The sequence below is a fragment of the Alosa sapidissima genome, chromosome 14 (genome assembly GCF_018492685.1).
Source record: "Alosa sapidissima isolate fAloSap1 chromosome 14, fAloSap1.pri, whole genome shotgun sequence".
Lineage (NCBI taxonomy): Eukaryota > Metazoa > Chordata > Actinopteri > Clupeiformes > Clupeidae > Alosa > Alosa sapidissima.
The window spans coordinates 9,075,461-9,100,973 of NC_055970.1; the positions used below are offsets into that span (position 1 = coordinate 9,075,461).

Consider the following 25,513-nt stretch of genomic DNA (forward strand, 5'->3'; position numbering starts at 1 on the left):
TTGTTTGGATTTCATATACTATTTCCGAGACTTGGCCAGACCGAGGTACTCCGACTCAGGTAGGTGTCTGATGCTCGAATATTGCAGTGCCGGTACTGTCTTTTCTGTGCTATCATGTAGCCTATAGCCTAAAAACACTTTTTTTTTTAATAAAGTCAAAAAGTCATTTTTACCCATTTATTGAGTAAACGGCAGTAATAACTTGAATGATGCTGATCACGAAAGGACACACATGCATGCACGGACAATTTAAATCACAATAGACTTGTTGCATTGACTTTTAGCATCCCTCCAATAAGTGATAGCGGGTGTGCCGCTTAACACTTGTGCCATCGCCTTCCGCTTTACGTTTTATGAAATACTTTTCAAAATCAGTTTTAATTTCATTCATGCAAACAATGGAAATTGTGACCTACTGTATATGCCGAATTTGATATTTTCCATAAGGATAGAGAGAACAAGGACGGAGTCAACTGGCAAAGATTACCTAGGTTAAGCTCAGTATCAGTATAGAAGCGTTATTAATAATGACTGGCAAAGATAACCTAGGTTATACTGTAGCTCAGTATCAGTGTAGAAGTACTACTACTACATCTTGCTGCGCTTCTGAAAATGAAGTCAAATGAAAGCGCGCTGTCGTTGGTTGCGAATAAGGACATTTAGGCAAAAGAGCGTCCCAAGCACAAGAGTGACATATCGCACTGCCCGCCATTATGTAGCCTAAGCATGACAAACTATATAGAATGAATAGCATTTTAAACTCTGTTTCATACACACACGCACACACACACACACACACACACACACACTCACACGCACGCATGCACGCACACATGCACTCTCATACACGTTTTCCCCGAAGAGTACGTGACCCATTTATCGCTAGTAAGCGTGTGATCTTGTTGTCTTCGTCGCGGAAGTGAGACAGCAGTACAGATGGGAGTTTTTTGGTCACCCTCTCATGCAAGATTAACTCTGAAGACATTGAGGCGCAAAGTGAGAACACAGCAGCATTGCGGTAGCTTTGGGAAAGACGGACTCTGAACAGGTCAGTGTGATACCAGCCCACGAACCCGTTTGCACGAACACAGAACATCCTCAAGGGTCTAAATGGTGTTTCATAAAATAGCCTACTATAAGTATCCAGGCGCCTTCTCAGTTCAATTAAAAACCAATAAGAAGACGGAATGGGGGGATGGAATGCCTGTTAGCTACCTGTCATTGTGAATTGGAATTAGAGGGACTTGAAATGGCACTAGGGTAACATGTACTGACAACCATGAATAAGCACTAATGACTATTGCAAATATGAATCCTTTTGAACAATCAGATTCATATAATTGTGTAAGTATATTCATGGATCGGATACTGGACTTCATCTCTGACAGTGTAAATAAAACCCATTGGCATACATTTTTGATTATAAAGGTTTAACATTTTAGATAATACTTAGAAGAAATGTAAACAGATAAGATCCAAGACAAGGGTGTAGCTGAGATATGAGGCATTGTCTTTCTTTACTAATTCCAGGCGTCTGTAAAAGCCCCACAGAAATGTTCTGCTGTGAGACTTCTGCTCGCCTGACCTAGACCCTGTTTGATATCCATTCCATGCCTGTATAAAGGCGACCTGAACCCTGTTCGATACCCATTCCATGCCTGTATAAAGGCTCCTGTGCTGAGCAATTATTTGAAATACCTACATGCTCCTCACCATACTGACAGCCGTGAGTGGGAGGTAACGTTGTTGCATAGATCCACAATGGCTTAGTCTTTTCCCAAAGCCCCAGGCCTGGTTTTTAATAAATCACCACAGCTGAGAAATGCCTCTTCAATTTGGATGAGATGGATCAAAAGAACGTAGAGATGGAGACGGAGAGGATAGAGAGAGAGAAAGAGAGAGAGAGAGAGAGAGAGACCCTTGAAAATATTGAAATCCGCAAGCCATGTCAAATCCACACGAGGCAGAGGCTTGCCTGCCAGCCTGCAGTGTTCTCTTGTACCTCTCTGCTCCGTACACGTTGAAAACAACAGTATTTTCATATGGAATGGAAACTGATGCCACCAGATATCTCCTTCCAGCAGCACCATGAGACACAAGAGACTGCTTGTGACCAAGACTTTTCCAAGTCAGGCATGAAGAAAACAGATGCCTCCAGACAGCTGTGCTAGTAGTAGTGCAAATGTGTGGCACAGATATTTACAGTATACACACTCATGTACATGCTGGGGGTGGTGTGTGTGTGTGTGTGTGCGTGTGTGTGTGCACACTGTATACCGGTTGCTGAATGTGGTCTGTAATGACCACCCCAAGGGAAATTAAAACACATCTCTCAAAATCAGGTCAAAGTCAGTAAGTGGCTGTGTGAAAGAAACTGACCTGTATAATGCCCACCATCATCATTCCCTGACAGGCTGGGAAAGATTAATCACTGTTTGAATGAAGGTGAAGGACAATGATCAAATTTCATCAGTGAAAAAAAAGATGTGGTCTTTCTACGACCTACGAAATATATTTCCATATGATTAAGGAATTATCAAGCTGTCTGAGGATACCAAAGATACTTCCAAAGTACAAGATACTGTTTGACCTCCTGTTGACTGCCTACAACATGACATGCACAGTATCTGATACACTGCACAGAGAGTAATTTCAAATATACACAGAAGAGATGTTACATTCTTAGTGCTATAGGTAGGGGATTTCACACAGCAGCCATTCAAAAACAAAACCTGAATCAAAAACAGAATCACTAACAAATTATCCTTTGTGGGCAAAAAACATCACCAACAGAACAGCCTTCAAGAGCATTTCACAGGGGTTATCAAGCAGGCACTTTCCTTCATGGGTGTTTCATTAAATTAAGCCCACGACACCCTCAGAAGGCTCAACAGTGGTATCTGGCGTCCCAGACCTGCCCCTCTCCACACTCATGATGGGCTCTCAGAAAACAACAACAACCAACAAATTCTTCGGTCATTCCTCTTCATTGCTGTGAGAGAAAGAAAATGGACTTATGGCAAAGAAAAAGAAATGGTGTGCAAGACTGTGTCTCATGTTTCCACAAACCTGTAGGAACTGTCAGCAGCACTAAGGCTGGTGTGATACACACGGCGCCCACAGTCTACTTCTCCGCCCCAATGGAAAGATGGAGGCGGATAAACACCATAAACATTCCTTAACACCAACATCTCTGGAGAGTTTTGGAGTCAAACAAGCGTCTTTATCTTTTGGATTCCAGGCTTGATGCCCCACATGTCAGTTTAGTTCTTTGATGATCAATAAAAGGCCCCTGCCAGCTTTCTCATTCACATTCGGTCCACTCACAAGGTCTAGCAGAAAGACACAAAGGCAAGACTCATCTGGAATGCAGTTATGATTGTCCATACCTTCAGGAGGAGAGACATGCCTCCGTGTAAGGAATAAAACAAAAATTGAATGGATGTCAAAGACCCTGCCTCTCCATATATAAGATACAAAAAAGTAAACATTATGTCCAGAGAGGTTGAAAAGTAAATTGTATACCATGTCAAATGCCACAGATTCAAGTTTGAAACTGCTGTTGTTACAATCTGTCAGAATTTAAATAGTGTTGTGGATAATGACATAGAATATTACACATTTGTCACAAGTCTTAATGGAAATGAGTAGACTTTCTGACTCTGAAATATATCAGAGTCTCAGCACAACTTGTTGTCCACATATAATATAACCAAATAGAATGAACCAAACTGATTAATTAAATTACTTTATTTTTGGACATAATGAATACCTAACCAACAGTTCCATGACATGTAGGGAGAAATCATGGGAGAATGTTCATGAATTAACTATGCACTTTTATGTTGTACAGCAATACAGAGGAAACCATATGGATATAGGATATGTGGAAACAAAGACCAACACATGCATGTGTATATATGCAAACAAGTCTTCTATTCCTTGACTTGCAGGAAAATAATGTGGCCTCATTAATGAAAGCCCAGAGCTGTGAATATTGTATTGGGCTTTAGATTCTGAGGGAATATGTAATGCAGCAAACCCTCCCAGTAAATTTCCACTGGAATCAAAGGCATTGGGCCTCCCATGCTCTTGCCTACACACATTAATTTGGATTGCTATTTTTCTTCCAATAACACTTACCCTTTGGTTATTTAACTGAGTGTCGAGGATGTATCTAATCTTTATTCCTCAATCTAAACTGTTCATTGAACCAGGCAGTGAGACAATAGGCAGATGTCTTCTGTCAGATGGTAAAAACTTGTCTACAAACTGCTGAGCATCCTCCTCTGTCTCTATAGAGGCCAGGAGCACCCACAGAAACGAAGCTTAATTGACAAGAGAGAAAAATTAATTGCAGAAGCACTTTGTGATTTTTTTCACTTCTTTCGTTTGGTTGTTTTTTCCTGGATGAGAAATGGGAAGGCGTCCAAATAGATGGATAATTAATTGTGGTTGATGGCCTGAAATAAATAAGTTGACATCAAAATGAAAGATACTCAAACTAATTCTGTCATTATAGCACAGTTGCACTCCATTCCTTGGCACCATCTGTGAGAAATTACAGTTCAGTGGCAGGATTCAGAATTTTTAAAGTCCCCTTCACATAGAGGAGGAGAGGATACAAATCTGCATTTTATTCCACTCAGTGTCTAACCCCTGTCACAATCCTATAAAGATCCCTGCAGCTCTCAGGTTCAAGGCATCAGGGAGAACACTGAGCCAGAGAGGCTACCCCCTTCACAAAATGTTGCGTGGAACTTCTCATCGTCACCGCTCCCTGTGAAGCGAAGTGAGAGATGATTCAGAGATGTTGTCGTGGCTTCTTGCTTATCTGCTAACATGTGCCTCCGCGCCTGCAGGACTGCAAGGCTGTGAGTGCAGCACTGGGTTAGATTATTCATAAGTGTGTTTCCAAATACTGCGTGTTTCCCTCAGCCTTCCATCAGATGAATTCTGCTCCTGCCGGTGACACAGATTTTAGGAATAGAAGTTTGAAGTTTTAGAATGTTGCCATTTGGTTGTGGTTTACGGCTTCTTTTCTAATCACCAGTTGAGTATATTTGGGTCAGATCCCTCTAAATGCAACTGTGTCACATATGCCACCTGGATAATATGCATGTTCCTTCATGACATGCCAATAATACATTTGAATGATTACTTTCTGCTTTTTTCTTTCACTTTCTTTTTGACAAACTGATCCTGTATTCAATTGTTAGTAGCCTTTTTTAATTTTCAATTAAAAACACACTGATTTCATTAGAGCTGCTATCCGTTATAACTCACTGTAATGGTGACAGCAGCCCAGTGTTCAAAGAGCAGCTGTGGTTGCCGCGGCGCAGGCAAGTCAAACGCGGGGTGACGGCACACTCATCCGTGGAAGTTATTTTGAAAAAGAAAAGTGTCTGGGGACTGTGAGTCAGCCTTGGAGTGCAGCAGAGGATATCTGAACAAACTCTGAAAAAGCCGCAGTAATGTCTGCTATCTCAGACGGTCCACTGTTCACAAGGGTGGAAGGGAGGCCGGGGACTCCCAAAAGTATCACTGGTGGGAATATGGCAGGACGACTGGCTATGCTGACTCCTTGATATTCATTGATATTTTCAAAGGATACTGTGTACTTTAGCTGATTTGGACTGTAGGTTTCATTTCTGTTCAGTCAACTAAAGCATTTGTGCAAATTATGCACATTTCATGCTGTAATGATTTTAATGAAGGAAAAAATAAATTGCTTGTTCCAATCAAAAAGTCTTTCTCATTTAATTTTGTATCAAACAAACATCCAAAATGTGTTCATTTCTCACTGATTGCTTGTTTGATTACCAAAAAAATCAAATGTATGCTCAGACAAGTTATTAACCTCAGTGATACTGGCATGAATGTTTTATAGGGCATTAACATAAAAGTTTACACCACAGCTTCTGAAACTTTGCACCTCAACCCTCCTGACCAGAGCAGATGGGTGTAAACAATGGGCAACTCCAGATACAAAACAACCTTTTAACCCTTAAAGGCGTGGGCAGAGAGGGTTAAATCAGAGTAAGAGTAATCAATGATCTTTGGTGTGGGTTTTTGAACATTCTAACATAAGATTCCGTTCCACAACAAGATTCTAAAATTCTATGTTGAATTCAATGAACCCAGAGCCTTTTAGATAGAATCTATCTATATGGCTCTGAATGAACCCAGATATCCTTTAGAACGTTCATTTTCCAACATTCCCGTCACACCGGTGTGATGGTACACCTTTGCTTTTCACTGGTATGAGTATTGTACAATGCTGTACATGTTACTAGTGGAAAGTATTGAGACGCTCTCTGTGGCAAGGGCGTAGCACAAGATCCTGGGCCCTATGCATAGGCAGTCCTAATGGGCCCCCATGCCCCCCCCCCCCCCCTTATGCATACATTCCATACTTTTCAAGGGCCCTCCCTCCCCTTTTGGCCCTAGTAACCAGTACTGGTTTTACCCCCAGTCCGACGCCTCTGCTCTGTGGGTGCATTTAGTGCTGCATCTTTGCAAGTGGTCAGCTCAGTTTCCCTAATGCTGCAAGTCTCTGTAAGTTGCTTTGGTGTCTTAGAACTGCCTTCCCTTTAATCTTCTTTTAGCAGATGTGTCCGTGAGCCTGCTATCTCTGGTGGTGACGGCCTGTGGTTTGGCCTTGTTCGGCGTCTCCCTCTTTGTCTCCTGGAAGCTCTGCTGGATACCATGGCGGGAGCGAGGCCTTTCCTCAGCCACCAAGGAGCACCAGAGCCACCCCGAGCCCCCTCTTCAGCCCCAGGCAATCTACACCGAGGTGGACGCCGTCTGCGACAGGAGGGACTGCGCCCGCGGCTCTGTGGTGAAGGTGACGACGCCGACGCCATCGCTGGCGCCCACCACCGCCGTTCCGTCTGTGCCGTCGTCTCCGCCGCCGGTCACCACGCCGACGGCCACGGCGGAGGCAGCCATGAAGATCAGCCACACCTCGCCTGATATCCCCTTGGAGGTGCAGTGCAAGAGCCGGCAGAACTCCATCCACGGCGGGACCCTGCGGATGCAGAGGCAGACCACCGACCCAGCGTCCACGTCTGTGCGCTCCACGTCCCACACAGAGATCGGGTCAGTACTGCGTCAGTCACTCTCATGATCGAATTCCCAGAATGACTAATACTACTAATGCCATGCTTATGATGCCGAACACATTGCTGGTGGAGATAGCATGATTTAAGTGAAGCTGACTTGAGTTTTACCATTTAGCATCCAAGTGGGGTCACGCTAGTGAATAACCAGGGAAAGAAAAGAGAAAATTCAGGTCTCAGTGTGTGGGTCAAAGCAAGAGTTTTGCTCTATATATACAGTATATATTAAACTATATAATGATACAGCTCTCGAAAAAATTAAGAGACCAGTGCACATTTTTCTGATGTCATTTCACGATTGCTGAGTGACATTGGAATGAGTTGATGATCATATTCAAGTGTGCACTGGTCTCTTTTCCCTTTCTCCTTTCTCATTTTTTCCAGAGACTGCAGTACCGCAATGCTGCTGATGGAATGTAAATGTCAGTATTCAAACGTAAAAGCCACAGTGAAAAGCAGTAAAGAATAGTGAACAAGTGAAAGGCAACGAATAGATACTGTAGCTATGAAAGAGTTTGGGCTGACATATATTGTTTCCCAGCCCTAGAGAAGCATTTGTCACAATCTCTCAGGCCTGAGACCATCTTCAGGTCAGAAGTCCCTCCGCTGAGTCAAGTGTATGGCGTGGACTCTTGTCAAATCATTCACACTTCTGTGCTGTGGACACTTGATGCGATACATTTATGAGGAAGTACCGGAGGGGGTCAATTTGCACTGAAGCCAAAAGTTCCAGCCACAATGTTCCGCTCCACTCACCAAATCAGCCCAGATAATATGCAGACAGTGAACAGAACTAATTTTAAAACAGTGAAAATGTGCTGCAGCATTTACCCACGCATCCACCCATCCCCACCCCCCTGCCCCACCATTCCTCATATCAATCTATTATGATTTCAAAATTCCATCCTGGCGTCAGCGTTTCCCTTCATTTTACCTTCAGGAGTGCCACTTTTTCCCACACTTTAGAAATACTTCCCTGTTTAAGGATTCCGCAGCAGTGCCGGCGTCGCTGACAGACAGGTGCGAGTACTCTCACCCACCTGAGACGGATGAGACTCATCCATCCACAAAATGAACAGGAGGCTCGATGCAGTGGCTTCTCACCTGCTGATCCTCTCTCATCTCCCTCTATCCGCACCGTTCCCTCCCATCAATCCCCCCCCCCACAAACCCCAGCCATTTAACTTCTCTTCTACCTGTTCTCTCTCTCCTCTCCTATGTCCTGATGGGAAAAAAAGGAATAATTCCATCCGCCGGCAGATGAACCTGTCCAACCCGGACTTCAACGTGGCGCAGTTCCAGCGGCAGGAGTCGCTGACCGGCATGAGCCTTGGCCGCCTCAAGCCCGAGCTGTACAAGCAACGGTCCCTGGAGGGCGACGAGAGCCGGGCCAGTGGGCGTGGCGGGGGCTGCGGCCGCCTGCACTTCATCCTAAAGTTCGACTGCGACCTGGAGCAACTCATCGTCAAGATCCACCGCGCGGAGGACCTGCCCGCCAAGGACTTCTCGGGCACCTCGGACCCCTACGTCAAGATCTACCTGCTTCCTGACCGCAAGACCAAGCACCAGACCAAGGTGCACCGTAAGACTCTGAACCCCATTTTCGACGAGGTCTTCCTGTTCCCTGTGGCCTACGGCGAGCTGCCCTCGAGGAAGCTGCACTTCAGCATCTACGACTTTGACCGCTTCTCGCGCCACGACATCATTGGCCAGGTGGTGGTGGACAATTTCCTGGACCTGGCTGACTTTCCCAGGGAAACAAAGCTCTGCAGGGAGATCCAATATGTGTCCTCGGTGAGTAAACCCCTACAGTACTTACTTACGACATCAGAATCAGAGGGCTTTTGTCCAAGCAGGGTGCGATTTGTAGGGGGGGATGGTGAGGATTTCCCCCCCTCTGGTTTTCCTACCTCTGCTAAATTATTTTTATCCACGGTGGGGACAACATTTATCCCCCTCTGCCCCTCATATTGATTAATGCTACTTCATATAAGTAAAGCGCTGCAACGTGAGAACAGTCTAGTAGGCTAGCCTACATAATAATCTGACATCAGAAACGCACCGTCACCGTCAGCACTCATGCAGCTGACACAGTGGCTGCGTGATAACTTAATTTGGCCTTGATCGTGCAGGACATTTCAAAATGTCGAGTGTGTAATCCATCATAAATGGCTAGTTTCAATGGAAAAGTTAGCTGGACAAATGAAAGAAAACGAGAAGGATTCAGTGAAGCATAATAATGTTTCAGAACCTTCAAAATTAGAAAACTGATGCAACTGAGATGGAGGACAACTGCCCGTAGAGTAGAACGTATTGGCCTATTGTCCGAAGGAACTTACATTAAATGAGGAGATATTTGCTGAATGTCACAAAAAGTGTTACAGAAATTGCTTGGCATCGCTTATTCAATGGCTCTCTAACGAAACACCTGTAGTTTGCGGAGGACGAACGAGAAAGCACTCGTTTGATAAATCAGCCAGTAGGCTAGGCCTAGTAGACAAATAACTTTTAGAAATAATCTGTACTGCAAAAACGAATGTTGGTGGGTATTTAAACTATCTAGCGGGTGTTTTAACAGCTGCAAGAAATAGAAGCTTCATGGTCTTTATGTTCTGGTTCGTAAATTATTTTCATAAAACTTCAAGTTGCCCTATAACTTTACTCTCCAAACTCTTCACTGCACTGTAGGCAATTAACTGACAGTATGATAGGCTATTTATTTTCTGTAGGCTACAATAAACACATTTATTTTTTCCACTTGCAATATTACGCACTTGGCTACTGAACGCAGCAGGGAGAGAAAATGCACGTAGCCTACGCAGCGTGTAGCGCAATGTGTAGGCTATTTGGTTACCAACTAACACTGTTAGCCAATTCACTAACTTAAGACTTCAGTGCCATCATATACAACGTTTTTTTACACAACAAATACAGAAAGGATGGAGGCAGCAAAAGTAGAGTCATTTCAGATGGGGCAAGAACAAGGTGAATTTGTATGCTTGTCAAAACGTAGTCCTACCCTGCATTAGAGGAGCTGATCATCATACCAAGCACACTCGCTGTTTAAAGTCATACACCACGGTAAACTAAAACTAAAATGTTACAAAGGTGGCAAAAATAAAATGGGGTATTATTAGCCATGACATTACTAGGCTATGAATCGTTTTTTTTTGGGGGGGGGGGGGGGTTTACAAACTTATTCAAAATCATCCCCCCCCTCTGGTTTTTACACAAATCGCACCCTGTGTCCAAGTATGTCGACATACAGTATACAAGGAATCTGGTCCTGTTTTTCAGGCTGTTAAGCAACATACAGATACAATGTGCATACAATATACAGGTAATATGCAGCGAAAAAAGCCTGACGAACCAGACCCACATCAAGATCAAGATGTAGAGTCTGGGAACTCATCATTCACAGTGCTCAATCCGAGGTGGCGGGATAAATGGTTCTCTTTCAAATTCCCTCTGCACGCAATAGGATGGCGCTACAACTCATGAGTCCCGTGCGTTTTCCCACCAGCGGTGCTAGTTGGCTAGTTGGTCAAACTTTTGGCAACTTAAGAAAAGCTTAACTTGTGTCGCGCTGTTCGCCAGCGGCAGCATCCATCTTCTTTGTTTTCAAGTAGCAGGGAATTCACGCGGAACCGTCGCAACTCTGCAATTAAGCCCGCCTACCAACTCCATAAAAGATGTGATTGGCCTGAATGAAGTTTAATTTTTCCAGCTCGCAAGTCAACGGAGAGTTGCTAGACTAGCCTGGCTGCAAATTACATTTGCTGCCGCTAGGGTGCTTCAAGATTTCTAGGCTACAGCAAATATGCATAAAGTGCATGAAGTGCAGTGCGACATTTGATGTGTGCACGGCAATTACTCTACACTCTCCCTCATAGATACACAAACTGCTCAGCAACACACTGGTGGCTGATTAGACTCTCAGAGAGGAGAACTTTTGCAGATATTTTTTGTCAGTCAGTCAGAGTTTCTGAAGTCTTGAGACCTTTAGAGCCGGCCATCTGTGAGGCACTTGCAGTCGTGGCTGCGCTGAGACGAGAGCGGGCACTGGGTGTTAGCGATAATGATGCAGAGTAATGGAAAGAGTGCAGGCTCCCTGCTGCCAGTGCCGTGGCCTCCTGCATTAAGCAAGGCTTTACTCTAATGAGACAAAAACTATTGACACGGCACTAGTTACAATGCAAATGCTTGCAACGCAGTCGCCATGGTGATCATGGTAGATGAAGCTACTGCGTGTGTGCATACCCCCTCCCCCCCTCCTCTTGACTCTCCTCTCATCTGTAGAAGTCTCAGCAGTCCTTTAACATCACTCATCGTAGCTTTTTCTTCTCTCAGCGGCTTGGTCTGTTATATTCTGTGTCTTTTCCACTCCTGGTTTTACTCTTTACTCAACAGGGGAATGTGTCTTGTGTGCTGGTGAGTTCTTGTCATTATCCTGTATTTAAACAGAACACTGCCTTCCCTGTGCATGTTCGAGATGGTGCCCATGCCAAACGGCTGATCGCTCTCAACGCTGAATCCGTGTTCTGCCAAATCAAACCTGGTATTCTACATCTTTCCACACAGCCTCTGGTTGCTCTCTGCCTTCGGATTTGATTCATGTTTGGGATAGGCTTGATAGATTTGGGTTATGGCCCCCTCTCATTTCATGACGGCACAAGCAATCTGTTCCAGCCTTTCTCTGAGGGCATGAGTGATGGAGGGATCATATTTGGTCCTGGCATCTGATCTCCAGAGGGGAGAAAGCTAAATGAAGGGGTTGTCAGGTTGATGGGAGCCTTAAGGCACAGGGCACAAGGCCTCAGCCCTAAACTCTCAATGGGCCTCCACCTTTTATGTGACTGGTACTGCTCCACATTCTGAATTACTCGCTTATTAGTGTCTGAAATGTTCACCGTAAAGCCACCATATATTGAAATTCCCTGGGGAATACAGCAGTGCACACAGAGCCAATGCTCTCCACCTCTCCCTGTGGGTCTTGCGAAGCTGTGGAAGCATTGATTATGTGCCATAGCTTATTAAAAATGGACATGGCACCCATCTGCTCTCCTTTCAGCATTCGTGTTTAAGGTCAATTAATTTCAGGCACCCAGCAGTCCTTTGGAGTCAATACAGATCCAATACTTCAGTGGCTTTGCGCTAATGAAGACAGTAGTCACTCGTACCACGACAGTGATAATGAGAGCCTTCCTTTTGAGCCCACAGCTATCAATCCATTTTGTGGTTTTGGCATTCATACTTTTTCAGCCATGGATGGTAAGACGTTACCCATGGGAGACATTTATAAAAATCAGTCCAATCAGTTCTGCTTGTCCTTCTAATCTGCTTCAAATAGGAAATAATAAGGATGGGTGAAATTGGTGAAAATAATGATGAGATTTTGTTAGCTGTTTTCACAATATGGCTTTAGTTTAAATTGTAGAACCAGAAGTCTTTGAAAGACTGTAATTTCAGTTATTAACTACTACGTCACAATAACAGCTAACACACTTTAGATTTTTTGTCCTGTTAATCCATATGTGTGTTAGTAGTTTACATAGTTTAAGCTTTGTATTCTCAATGTGAGTGCTGTCTAGTGGACGTTATGTGGCAAATCTATACTCAGAGGTTTGTGTGGCAAAAAAATCACAAATGCAATCACGGTACAAGAAAAAAATACATGTCTCCTCAACATATCTTTCTTCTTGGATTGGATGCTTATACCAAGTGTACCTAAGTCTGTTTTCTTCAACCCCTTAATTCCATTCCAAATCATCACTTTGTGACACTATTGTGTGGCTTTTTGGCACATGCACGTTACACACTTTTTGTGTGACTTCATTGTATTATTTCACGGCACTCCAAAAAATAATCTGGCTGTGATGCGACAAAGGGGAGGGGTGAGTCTCAATCAGCTCCTGAACTGGATTCCGGAGAGTAATTAATTCATGACTGATGCACACTCCCTGTCTCACCACCTCTCGTAGTGTGGTGGAGACAAATGATTATGGCACTGGAACCATACACCCCCAACCTTACCACCCCCCCCCCCCCCCCAGCCTTTTCTCTTCCCATCTCTCTTTTCCCCCATCATGTCAATCCCATGGAGACCTCCATGATCCCATGGAGACCTCTTGACTCCAGTGTGTATTCAGCCCCTTAGTGTGAAACGGGGCAGAATTTAAATGGCTCCTTAGTCCACATCCAGTCATAATGGACCGGATGAAACGCCAGGGAGACCTGACACACTTTGCTGAATATTTCATAGGATTCTGCCAAAGGTGGGTGAGTGGCCTACATCCCAAACAGTGATAAGCTGTGAGTCCATATTATGATAGTGAAGCCCTTAAGCATCTGGGTTGAATTGAATTTGGTCATATCATGGCTTACTGTAGTCTCTGGGGACCAACAGAAGTACAGTTATCTATTGTCGGTCTCCCTTTGTCAAGTCCAAGAAGCTGGATCCATTCTTCAAATCTACAAGTCTCCTTCGGACTTGATCCTGAGTACCTGTGAATCTCTGAAACTAATCCAGTTTTCATGTGCAGAATCATTGGCATAACTGCAGCTTTATGTGTGTCTTTTCAGCTTGTATAGTCTCAACACTTCTGTGCTTTTGACAGTGGCAACACATTGACAAATAAGTCTTTAGCGCAGCCTCACAAGATTTCTCAATATTGTTTGCACTGCCAAGAACAAAATGGCTCCCAGTAGACCTCGGCACAGCTAACCGTTCAAAAATGTGACCCAAAAGATATTACCACATCATGTTCTAATACATCAAGTCTCCTGGGGCGCAACAGGGAATGAAGAAATAAAGCCCGTCTAATCCACCTTTATCCAACCAGTGTTAGACCAAATAATGTGCAATAAAACAGGCTGATTACGGAGTCTTACCATGCGCCTGCTATGTTACAGAAATATTCCTATAGTGATGAAGGGGTTTAAGGACAGGAGTTGACTTTTATCTAATTAGGCGCAGGATTAGTGATTCATCAAGTGACTCAGTCGATGAATTTAAACCTTCATCCAGCCCACTGCAAACAAATCATACTGATGAAGCCGTCATATTTCCCTCTCCTGGTATTTTGAGCCTTGCAGCATGAGTCGATGGAATAGATTTGCATGAATATGGATTTCAGAAGGCCTATGAATTATGTTGTTTTTGCCTTTGGAATTAATTGCATGTATTTCCTCATCTTAAGCATCTCTCTGTGGTTTGTGGTACATTAATTACTGTTTATTTAGATCACTTACTGAAGGCTACTGTAAGGGCAATCTCTGGTCAATATAGTATGCCAGTGTATAGAAAAGCTGATACTTTACTGGTATACCGGTAAGTGTTAAACCCTGACTCAGGCAGGCACTGTTATCGTATGAAATGCATTTGATGCATGTGAGACAGACCATGACATAAGGAATGGGATTTGCTCTTATTGGACTTAGCAGGAGCGTTCACATTTCTCAATTCATTTAAAACCAAAGATGCATAATGGTGCAATAACAAGCTCTGCGGCAGAGGAAGAGGCTGACATAGATGCGGTTTGCTTTCGGCCTCAAGTGAATGCCCCTGCACATTGCAAAGGTAAATGTCAATGTGTGTGTCATTCTAACACGGGGACACCTAGGAACAGCCTGGTGCCAAGAGACTGGACTCTACAAACTGACCTCAGCTAAAGAGGCAGCATATGTGTATAACCCCCATTTTCTCAAAATGTATTGAAAGCCAGAGATGCACACTGAGTAATTTGGATTTTGTGCAGTGCATAGTTTTCTCTCAGATTGTGATTGTTTCACTTCATATGCTTCTCAAAATGCTGGTTTGCATGGATGATGCCAACACAGTGTTGATGTTGTTTTGCTTTTCCCTAGATGATTATACTGTAGCCTGGATATGAGACTCTCTGACTTTGCAGCGGAAGTATGTACTGTAGGCGGAGCCAGGCTAAGATGTCATAGTAGGCTACTAGAATGTAGTAGGCATAAGCTCGGAAAACCATAGCACAGTTAAAATATATATATATTTTTTTACTTTTAGACCACTGTTTTGTATTTGTATCTTTGTAAAGTCCTTATGAACTCATTTTTCGTAAAATGTACTGTTTGCTTATCTGCTAAGTAGCCTTCAGGGGCTCCTGGACTGTTGGACTGTGTGCAGCCTGAGTGGGCAGAGGGCCATGTTACCGTGGTAGCAAGTGAACTGCAAGAAATAAAAAGCCGCAGTGACCTTTTCTCGATGAGGAAAAAAAAAAGAAGAAAAAATAATAACAGTACAATTGTGTGTGTGTGTGGATGTGTGTGTGTGTGTGTGTTTATAAGGTGTGTGCGGCACAACACCTGCGGGACTCAACAGGGTGCAGAGCACAGATCTAACTCCTCTTATCTGTGCCACAACCCACTCTGTGCCCCCCAGCGGTCCACCGGAGAAGCTATTAGGAAATTATCTGCAAATGTCAGAGGCACAGCAGCACTGTCTGAGTGACTGGTTGGCTTAGGGACAGTCCTGCAGTCTGGAAAAGGGAACACATTCTGCCTTGTATTCATACCTGAATCATATCAGTTTGATGTAGAGGATTAACTGCTTTTTAAACAGGCTTGGCTATTCTTTATGATGTCCTTCAGGCTTTCGGGGAGATTTAGAGTGTGATATTTTTATGAATCTCTTTGTATTGTATTTCTGCTAGAGAAAAAGACATGTCTAATTTTGGATTAAGCTGAATTCATTCGCAATTCGCAAAAAGCATTGCCATTTTTTTTATCCACTTTGCATTAGGGGTTTTAAGAGATCGTTGAGAAATTTATTCTACGTGTGTGATGAAATGTCTGAAGAGAAAGTCTCACATTATCTGGGAAGTTATTTTCGGAGCATGTGTTAATTGAGCTGTTACTTTCTACAAGGGAGCTGATGTGGTGTTAAGATCTATTACGAGAAAGAAGGAAGGAGAAAGGGGGCTAGTCTCCAAAGCGTCACACACACACACACACACACACACACACACACACACACACACACACAGAGGGAGATGCAGCCCCTGAAGGGATGGGAACTTGCTGTCACCGTCATTGAAAGAATCCACTTATATACATGTGCTACAATTTCTAGAGCAGGCCTAATGCACCTACTCAAAGACACATGCATGTGTGTGTGTGCGTGTGTGTACATGTACCTGTGTCTGCCTGTGTGTGTGTGTGTTTGTGTGTGTGTAAAGAGGTGGCAGGTGGGTGTATGGTGTCACGTCCGTCTTAGAGATAGCAGTCCCCCTGTCAACACTGAAGCCGTTTTCTCCTGCATTAAAAGGCGACATGTAGTCAGTAAGATTAGATCACAACCTGTCGCATCACCTGCTGTTAGCGCTGTGATTCGGCATGGATGTGTGGCGGCTCACCCGCCCTGTGGTGAGCTGTGTGCTTGCCACTCGTTTAAATGTCACACCGAAGACATTTCAAGACAAAAGGAGCCCGCTGCGCGAGCAGGATTAGCCCAGTGGCCAAAATTTAATGGGCCTCTCTGTGAACGTTTGTAAAGAGCATTTTGACTTTTTGTCTCTTCCTGATAAAAAAACAACTCTGACACTGTGACTCTTCCAACTTCCCATTTCAGGACTTTTTTGCCGCAGAACCTCTCCCAAAGGCTTAAATGCACAGTGCCTCAAGTCTCAGTCCTCGGTCTGCACATTTGTACTGTCTCAGCAGGAGCACGTGTGGAGATTAGTTTTCAGAAACAAGAGCGATGATATCCACGGCTCCTCCAGATGTTCCGGAAAAGGTTATCTGATTGGGCCCATCTGCTGAGTGCTTTATTTCCTGGGCCCCTCAGCAGACTCCATAAGCTCCAGCCAGCTTAGCTAATTTGCTAGCTAGCAGTTTTAATGGTGACCTATTCTCTGACATGAACCACAGCTCATTTGGAGGAGCTCGAGCAATTAGGGGCTCTGTGACGATGCCAACTGCTAATTATCTGGAGCCAGTTACTCCACTGCTTGTTTTCACCAGGCTAAGGGCTGGACATTTATGACTTCATCTCCTTTCTGTGAGTTTGGAGTTGCAGTGTCCTGAATGAAATTAATTACCACAGAAAAACCATAGCATCCTTAGCATTAGAACAGCAGGACTAGCCTGATGTTGTCATACTCAAATTCTAGTAAGAATATGAGTCTGATACGGCTCCGTTGGGACGTAATTATGGGGCGTGTTTCAACGGATACGGGGGGGAATGCTTCTGCACTCAATTGGATAGACCTAACCAATCAGAGCAATGAAATAGCTTACAGTGAGATGTAGGAAGAACACACAAAACATCCTTCTTCTCCACAAATGCCTTAACATTGTTTTCTGGTCTTTTGTAAAAGTTATTGTGCTGTCAATATCGAATACATCACTCATTAGCGAAATCTAAGAGATACATAGTAGGGTTGGCTATTAGGAAAAAACTGATAGCCTATATCCCCTCCGTTTTTAAAAATAATTCTGTTGAACACTGATATGCTACAAACATGTTATAAACAGCTGGGAAGGGCTGTCGCCAATCCCTCGAACAGGTGGTCAATCAGAGATTTCAAATGAACGAGGGAACAACATGTCACAATGCAACACGCTGTTTTCCCTTGATGAAAGTGAAACCATGAGTTTTTCCACATCTCAACTTTGGCCAAAGTTTTTAGAAATAATTGTTTTCAGTGAACGGAGCAATGCCAGACCGAACTTCCCGACCTCAAATGTTGTGGGTGGGACTAAGTTCGGCTGGCACCCATGCTAGAACAGGACTATAAAATGTGATAAATGTAGATATGCACAGTATGATACAATGTCAGATGTGTTTACACTTGTTATTGTGGACGATGCTGTTATTGCGCTATTGCACTCAAGATACTGAGCCAAGATACTGAACTACCCAACCCTGTCATTTCCTTCCCTTCTCCTCACTCTCTAGGACAGGCCATTCCATCAGCTACTCTCCCTGGTCCTCCCAACCTCCTTTCTCTGTGGAGCAAGAGAAGGCCACTAGTTGTTATTAACCTTGCCCCCCCCGGCAGGGGAGAGGAGAGTACTGTACTCGGGTCCATCCATCTAGCCGTCCGTTTATCTCCGTTTCTTGTCCGTTTCTAGGTCCTATCCACATTAAGCCGGGTAAATATGAATGTGCATAATTATTTCTCCGTTTAGCCCTTCTGTCCGCATTAGCATAGCGTATTCCGACACTGAAAACTGTACTTTTGGAAAAAGATATCTGAGGTGGAGAAAGTTTGAAAACTGGAATCTGAAAACTGAAGGTCTGAAAACTGAAATCTTCATTGTCATCAAGATTGACTGAACATGAAGCTCTTTTACAGCAATGCCCTGAGTTTACAACCAAAGAGAATCAAACAAAAACAATTATGCGCTAAACGGAGCGGCGTGACTCGCAAGCGTACCCGAAACTAGCACAGACAGACATGAACAAACAAATGAGCAAATAGGCCTAATAAACAGTAAAAATAAAAACAAACAAATTAACAAATTGGCCCAATAAACAGTAAAAAAAAAAAAAAAAAAAAATCCAGGTGCTGGACGGAGCAGCGTGACTTGCCAGCGTACTCGTGACCCAGCACACTTATTTGAAATAATTAGGCTATAACAAATAATAATAAAATGTTAATAAAAATATAATAATAATAATAATAATAATAATAATAATAATAATAAAGCAAAAAAGACAATTCACAAAACAATACAAAATACACACACACACAAAATGAAATAAAAATAGGCTAAATCATGGGCATTGGTGACTCTCCTGGCAATTGAACAAAGTGTACATTGTAGTGTGCACAGCTGTAGAGTTTCCTATTAACGTTTTTCATGTGACATATTCTAGGTTCTATAGCTTTGTTTACATCCACCTGGTAGGCAAGGGACACGTTGAACCCATTGAACATCGTTGCCTGCAGCTGCCTCTCAGTAGGCTACATCTTTGTATTTCAGCAATGTCAACATTTCAGGCATCAATAGGTGATGATGAAACGTTATCCCATTGTTCAATATTTGATAGCCTGTCACAGGAACGTTATTACGCTAAAATCGCCCTGATTTGGTGCATTGATCTGTATGGGAGAACCTGCATGTAGGCTAGCCTAATGGTACAGTACGTAGTCTAACTTTTTTTCTCTGTTCAAAACTCGGTTTACACAAAGACGATGGATAGACTTTCTTAGAAGCTGTGAAATTTGGCCAGAAAGGAACATGTCTTCCCTCTGAAAGTTTTTTTCCCCTTCATAGCCTATCTCTGGCAATTCATTTTTGGATGACTGTAGATAGTTGTATTTTAGCCTACGCTACACCATAAGGCCATCTTGAGAATAAAAGATTTCACAGCTGCTAACGATCATCCTCCACAACCATGAGGATAGGTAGGCTAAACGGTAGTTCGTCGCCTTTTTGCTTCTTATTGTAAAACCAACGGTTAGGGCCTACACAAGTGGTCGGCATCCCGGTCAATATTTGATATTAAAATGTCAATTTTGAAGCTATTTGTAACTATGTGTATCCTATGCCATAGATAGACCTATGCAACCCGACTGTTGTAGGCTTGCCTGCACTCTACCACTCTAGTTGTAAACAAACGGTGACATAACATTAGAACGGAGGTGCAAAACCCTTTCAAGAGAGTTCCATTATCAGCATCATAGTTGGCCCCACAAGACTTCCTTTTTAACATTTATGTTATCTTCATGCAGAGGAAGTAGATTGGGGCCCAAATAGAATGTTCAAGCATTGTTTTTGTTTTTATTGTTGAAAGGGTCTATACCAGAGCCATACCTTTATATGGCTCTGGTCTATACCATACAGTGGGGTGCAGTTGCCATGACACTGATAAATGTTAGAGTTCCTGACAACACTAACAGCAAACACTTCCATGGTGTTCTGGTGTGGATGCAAATCTTTTGAAAAATGATGCAAAACGATAATGTCAATTTTTAATTGCAAATGTGCACATTTATATGTACCCAGTTCAATGTAGACACAGCCCTAGTAAGAATGTTGACAGGTGTATTTAAGTGATAATGAAGATGTGCCCCATTTATAAATTTGACATTGGTATGTGATGCTGATGTGTGTCCTTGGTGGCTTCACAGGACAATGTGGATTTAGGAGACCTCATGTTCTCACTCTGCTACCTGCCTACCGCTGGACGCTTGACCATCACCATCATAAAGGCTCGTAACCTCAAAGCCATGGACATCACTGGAGCATCTGGTAATACACACACACACATGAATACATACATACATACACACACACACACACACACACACACACACACACACATGAATACATACATACCCACCTGCACATAGAATGCATTAATGCACAGAGAAATTGACTGACTAACCTCAAAGCCATGGACATCACTGGAGCATCTGGTAATACACACACACACACACACACACACACACACACACACACACACACATCCACATCCACAGAAGCATCAGAAGTCATAAGTTTCTAGTTCCAGTCAATACAATGCAGATGATTTTTCTGTTCTCTTGCAGACCCTTATGTGAAGGTGTCCCTAATGTGTGATGGCAAGAGGCTGAAGAAGAGAAAAACCTCCACTAAGAGAAACACACTGAATCCTGTCTACAATGAGGCCATAGTCTTTGATGTCCCTCCAGAGAATATCGATCAGATCAGTCTCCTGATTGCAGTAATGGACTACGACCGGTCAGTCTCATGCCATGTCCATCTATTTTCCTCTTTGTATTTCAATCTTTGTCCAAAATGGCATCAATTATGTTTTATCAATGCTTTACCTGCAGCTTTTAAACCTGCAAACAGTCAATAGATTTATTTGATATATCCAGCCTGTAGATAACCGCACATTTTATTTCTCAAATTGGGCACAATGAGTCGAATAACAGGCAATTCTCCAGAACACCAGAAGTCTTGACCTTTTGATTCAATCAAATTGTTCAGTGGAGATGCTGAACATCCCAGAATAAGCTAATTTGATCGATATACGCCTCAAGAGAACTCCTGGATGCAGTCAGATAGATGTTGAATGGCCTTGGCAATCTCCTTTTCCCCTTTACTTCTCTCACTCTGTGTCTTCATTTTTTCCTTGTTTGTGTGTTTGTGTGTGTGTGTGTGTGTGTGTGTGTGTGTGTTTGTGTGTGTGTGTGTGTGTGTGTGTGTCTTTTCAAATCAATTTCTGTTCTGTTTTTGGCCCGTTTACAGTGTAGGTCACAATGAGGTCATCGGTGTGTGTCGGGTGGGTAACGATGCCGAGAGCCTGGGCCGGGACCACTGGAGTGAGATGCTGACCTACCCCCGCAAACCTATTGCCCACTGGCACCCTGTCGTGGAGGTAAAGCACTCCTTATTCATGTGAGAACTCTGAGCTGAGATGGAACTACTACAGGACGACTGCAGAATTGTTCTTCTTTTTTAATGCATGGGCTTGTAGCTTCTTGGAAGATGTGAAATTAGGCAGTGGAATGAATATGAGGTCCAAATTGTTGGCATTCGATCAGAGAAAATATGCAATTGACTGTCTTCAGGGATCCATCCCACAATTAGCATCAATTTACATGACTAAGGAAGTCTGCCACAAAAGAGCCTGTGGTTTGTTAATGCAAGGTTTACTCAACACAAGCACCCACATATGCATGATATGTGAATTGTCTATTTACAGAATTTGCCTCTATGTTAAAAAGAGAGGTTGTGGTGCAGGATTACATCATGCAAGGCACATAGTCTCGAAGTTGCATCTTGACACACAGTTTCCAACCATAAACATCATTCATCACATTCAGAATCAATATCTTGAAAACCTTCAGAAAATCGGTACACTACAAACCCATCTGTAGCCTAGTGCAACGGTGATACTGTACCTCTGGAAGCCACTGGCAAGGAACTCTGTAATCTATTTCATTTCAGTGACTTTCTTACCAGACCAGACCAATTGAATTTTGGGAAATTACCTATATTCACGTTATATTAGGTTGACTGTGGAGGCAGCTGTTAAGTGGTGTGTAAAGCAATTCTGCCAGCCATTTGGAGCACGAGGGAGAAAAAAAGGAAGGCATGTTTTGAACACAGTTGACCTGCTCACTCATGCTTAGCTTAATGAGTTATTTGTGTGTGCTTCAAAGGCATTCCCGCTTCTCTTGATGTAACATGGTAAACTTACGGGGCCAAGGACGGAAGAGGGGTTAGGGGAAACATAGACAGAGACAGAAAGAGGAAGGAGACGAGCTGCGGTGCGGTGCGGTGTGGCAGGGGGATACAATAAAAAGGCAATGTGAGTGAGACAGATGTGGTGTAGCAAAGAGACACAGTCAAAGAAGATTTACTGTACAAGGGAGAGAGAGAGAGAGAGAGAGAGAGAAGTCAGGCTGATGTTTTATCTGGTAGCTGCAGGGTCATTGGCTGTCGTATTGCCCTGAAATCCCAGGCCGAACCGATGGGAAGCTCATCTATTATTTAGCAGTGTGCATCCCAGGCCATTTGAGTCAAGGTTGCACTGCCTACACAGGCCCCAGTTTTCTTCAACCAGACTCGTATTCAAAACATTGTTGTTGGTCTTACCGCTTCAAAAAGAGCCCTATTTTAAACTCTGTGTATTTTAAACAGCTGTAGTGCGTTTCCAGCAGAGAACCAGAGATGCTCTCTGTTGGTGGAAGAAATTCATACATTCCTTTTAGGTAGGGAATAATAATTGTGGCGGCAAGACGCGGGAGAGAAAAACAAAGGAACAGGCAATTTATCATAAGAGGTGGAACTGGCTCTGGACAAATAGCAGTGAGAAAGTGAAGGCAGTTCTGTCCTTGTAGATAACTGGGTATATGGCCATGAAGGCAGCTTGTTTAAAGCCTTTGTGTTGCCTTCATTACTCTCACAAAAAAAATGCTTTTTTAACGACCACTTTCAGAGAACAAAATTCAAGACAGAACATATAGTTAAATGTATATAAAACTGATTCAGTACAGCATATACTGTATGTTTGTTCTTGCCTTCATGTTAATGACCTGTGCATCTGTTCCCAGGGATTTATTTTACTGTACTTTTCACCATGTCTTCAGTTTGTAAAATGACGTTTTGATGTTTTGCAAATGCTAATATACAGCTGGACAGGAGGCCTTGAGGAGAATGACCAGAGCTTGATAAATGTCTATTGATCCAGCTTATGTTTCTGCTTTCCCTCCACAGTATCAGGGGAGTGGCAGCGGAAGTCAAGGAGGTTCCTGCAACTCCCTCAAAGCACCTCCCTCACCCTGACCAGTCCTGACCCGCACACATGGCACCGTGAGCAAGCAGAGAGAAAGAGAGAGAGAGCAGAGAAAGAGAGAGAGAGAACGAGAGAGAGCAGAGAGAGAAAGAAAGAGAGAGAAGGGAGGAAAGGGAACCAAAGCCGCTTGGACGAGACCAAGGCTACAGCACCAAGAGTGTGGAGGCTGATGCTGAATCCTGAGAGAGAGAGAGAGATAAAGAGAGAGAGAGAGAAAAGAGAGAGAGAGAGAGAGAGAGAGAGAGAGAGAGAGAGAGTCACCACCATGGTCAGACCCCAATGGGACGATAACTTTGCATGGTCGCTGCGGATTGCCTAAAAGTTGCATGTTGAGTGGCATACAGTGTGGTTGTTTGTTTTCCTCTGTGATGTGATGAAAGATATGTGACGATTGTCCAGAGCTGTCACAACAGTTTCATGTCAGCTTCAGTCTGAAACTACAGTCAATGTTTTCTACCATAGTCTTGATACCTGTTTTTATTGGAGTGTCTCTGTATCACATGTTGTTCTAAAGGTTTCGTCCAGTTGCCATGGTTTCCTGAGGACACAGTGCATGAATCAATTTAGGTGGGGTACTCTCTGTTTTTCCTTCTTTTTGTTATGAAACGGAATGTGAAGTTTTGTTATAACATCTAATGGTGTTAGATGAAAGTTAATTTATAGACTTTGCAAGTAAAACTGTCCTAAGAAACTGTTATTAAACACATTTCTTTTCTTAAAAAGGGTCTCATTATTTTGAAACCACTCATACATTCAGTGTTTTTAAACGTACATCTTACCCTAAAGATGAAATTCTTAAAACGATCCTGATATCTGGACTATTCTGAGAGATGGCAAGTCAGAGAGAACACAAATACAGTATGCAAAAACATATATTACTAATTACTTTGGCATGCAAATGAATTTACTCTGACTGAAGGCAGTTGAAAATATGGAATATGTAGTCTATGCAGAGTTAGATGTGCTCATCAAACTCTTTTCATGTTAGTCATTGGTTTGACTTACAGTAGACACACACATCTAACAGTACTTTTCTGCATTTCCACAGGAAGGCAGAATTAATGTATGCTTTGTGGTTCAGTTGATTGGCACACTCTCATGGCCAAGAGCTATTGTCAACCATCAGAAGGCATGTTTACAATTAGACTGGCCTGGTTTCGCCGAATATAAAGTTATCCTCAGGGACTATTCCTGAACATCTTTTATCAGAGCTTTGTACAGCTTTGAACACGCATTGCCTCAGTATTACCATTCCTCTCCAAGCACTTAATGACACTCTAGCCTGAGCCAGGATCTCTGTGGTATTCTGGTTTTCGTGGATGCACCAATCAATTTCTTTTATACTCTCCTCCCGGGTTCTAAATTGGAAACTACAGTCTGTCTGGAAGAACAAAGCCTCAGTGCCCACCGAGTGGATCACATTTTCAGGTGTGTGTGTGTGTGCGTGTGTGTGTGTGTGTGTGTGTGTGTGTGTGTGTGTGTTTGTGTGTATTTGATCTTACCTAAACACAAAAAATCTGTCCATTACCTTGGAATTTAAGATAAAAATTCACACAAATATTAAAATGTGGACACAGACAAAAGAGATGTGTGTCATGAAAGGGAAATAAACCTGCCCTTGCTTTGATCTGAGCTACAATAGGAACATGCATTCTTTCCTCAGATACTCAAGCACTCAGCAGCACATAATGATGAAATGTGTACTATTTCGCAGGCAATCTCACTCAGAAAGCTTAATCGACAGATGAATGGCATAGCTCACTGAAAAAAAGTCCATCTAAAGAATGTCTATCATCCCCTTTGTGACAGCAGAGAATGTTTTCATTCTCTTTGTACTTCTGAGTGCACAATCTTTTTTTAACATAAAAAACACTGCACATTTTAAGCATTCATGAAAGGCATTTTTGTAAAGACTTATGATGGACTTCAGAATATCAAAGGTACTATGTCAGATACACACTTACCCCTACGTACTGTAGCTACACTCCCACTGACACATTACCCTTCATATCACAAAGGCATACTGCTTGACAAGCACACAGCTTAATGCCACTTGATTTGTTATGTTGAAATACATTTGAGTTCAGTTCAGAGACATTAGGCCTACAGACTGCACATGTCTAAATAA

The 25,513-nt window shown here is 43.1% G+C and overlaps 1 protein-coding gene across 2 annotated transcripts in view; it reads left to right on the forward strand.

Annotated features, from left to right (window-relative positions):
• syt9a (synaptotagmin IXa) overlaps nt 1–24,084 on the forward strand; it is a 24,572-nt gene extending 488 nt beyond the window's left edge. Inside the window, exons 1-7 of one of the 2 annotated variants that reach the window (XM_042062465.1) lie at nt 1–59; nt 6,609–7,101; nt 8,360–8,915; nt 20,228–20,348; nt 20,648–20,819; nt 21,333–21,462; nt 23,307–24,084. The exon at nt 1–59 is cut by the window's left edge and continues 488 nt beyond it. In XM_042062465.1, the coding sequence (XP_041918399.1) occupies nt 1–59; nt 6,609–7,101; nt 8,360–8,915; nt 20,228–20,348; nt 20,648–20,819; nt 21,333–21,462; nt 23,307–23,375 (1,600 nt within the window). In that variant the 3' untranslated portion in view covers nt 23,376–24,084. The remainder of the gene's footprint in view (nt 60–6,608; nt 7,102–8,359; nt 8,916–20,227; nt 20,349–20,647; nt 20,820–21,332; nt 21,463–23,306) is intronic. The other variant, XM_042062466.1, reaches the window with a different exon arrangement.
• Nucleotides 24,085–25,513: the final 1,429 nt, after the last annotated feature.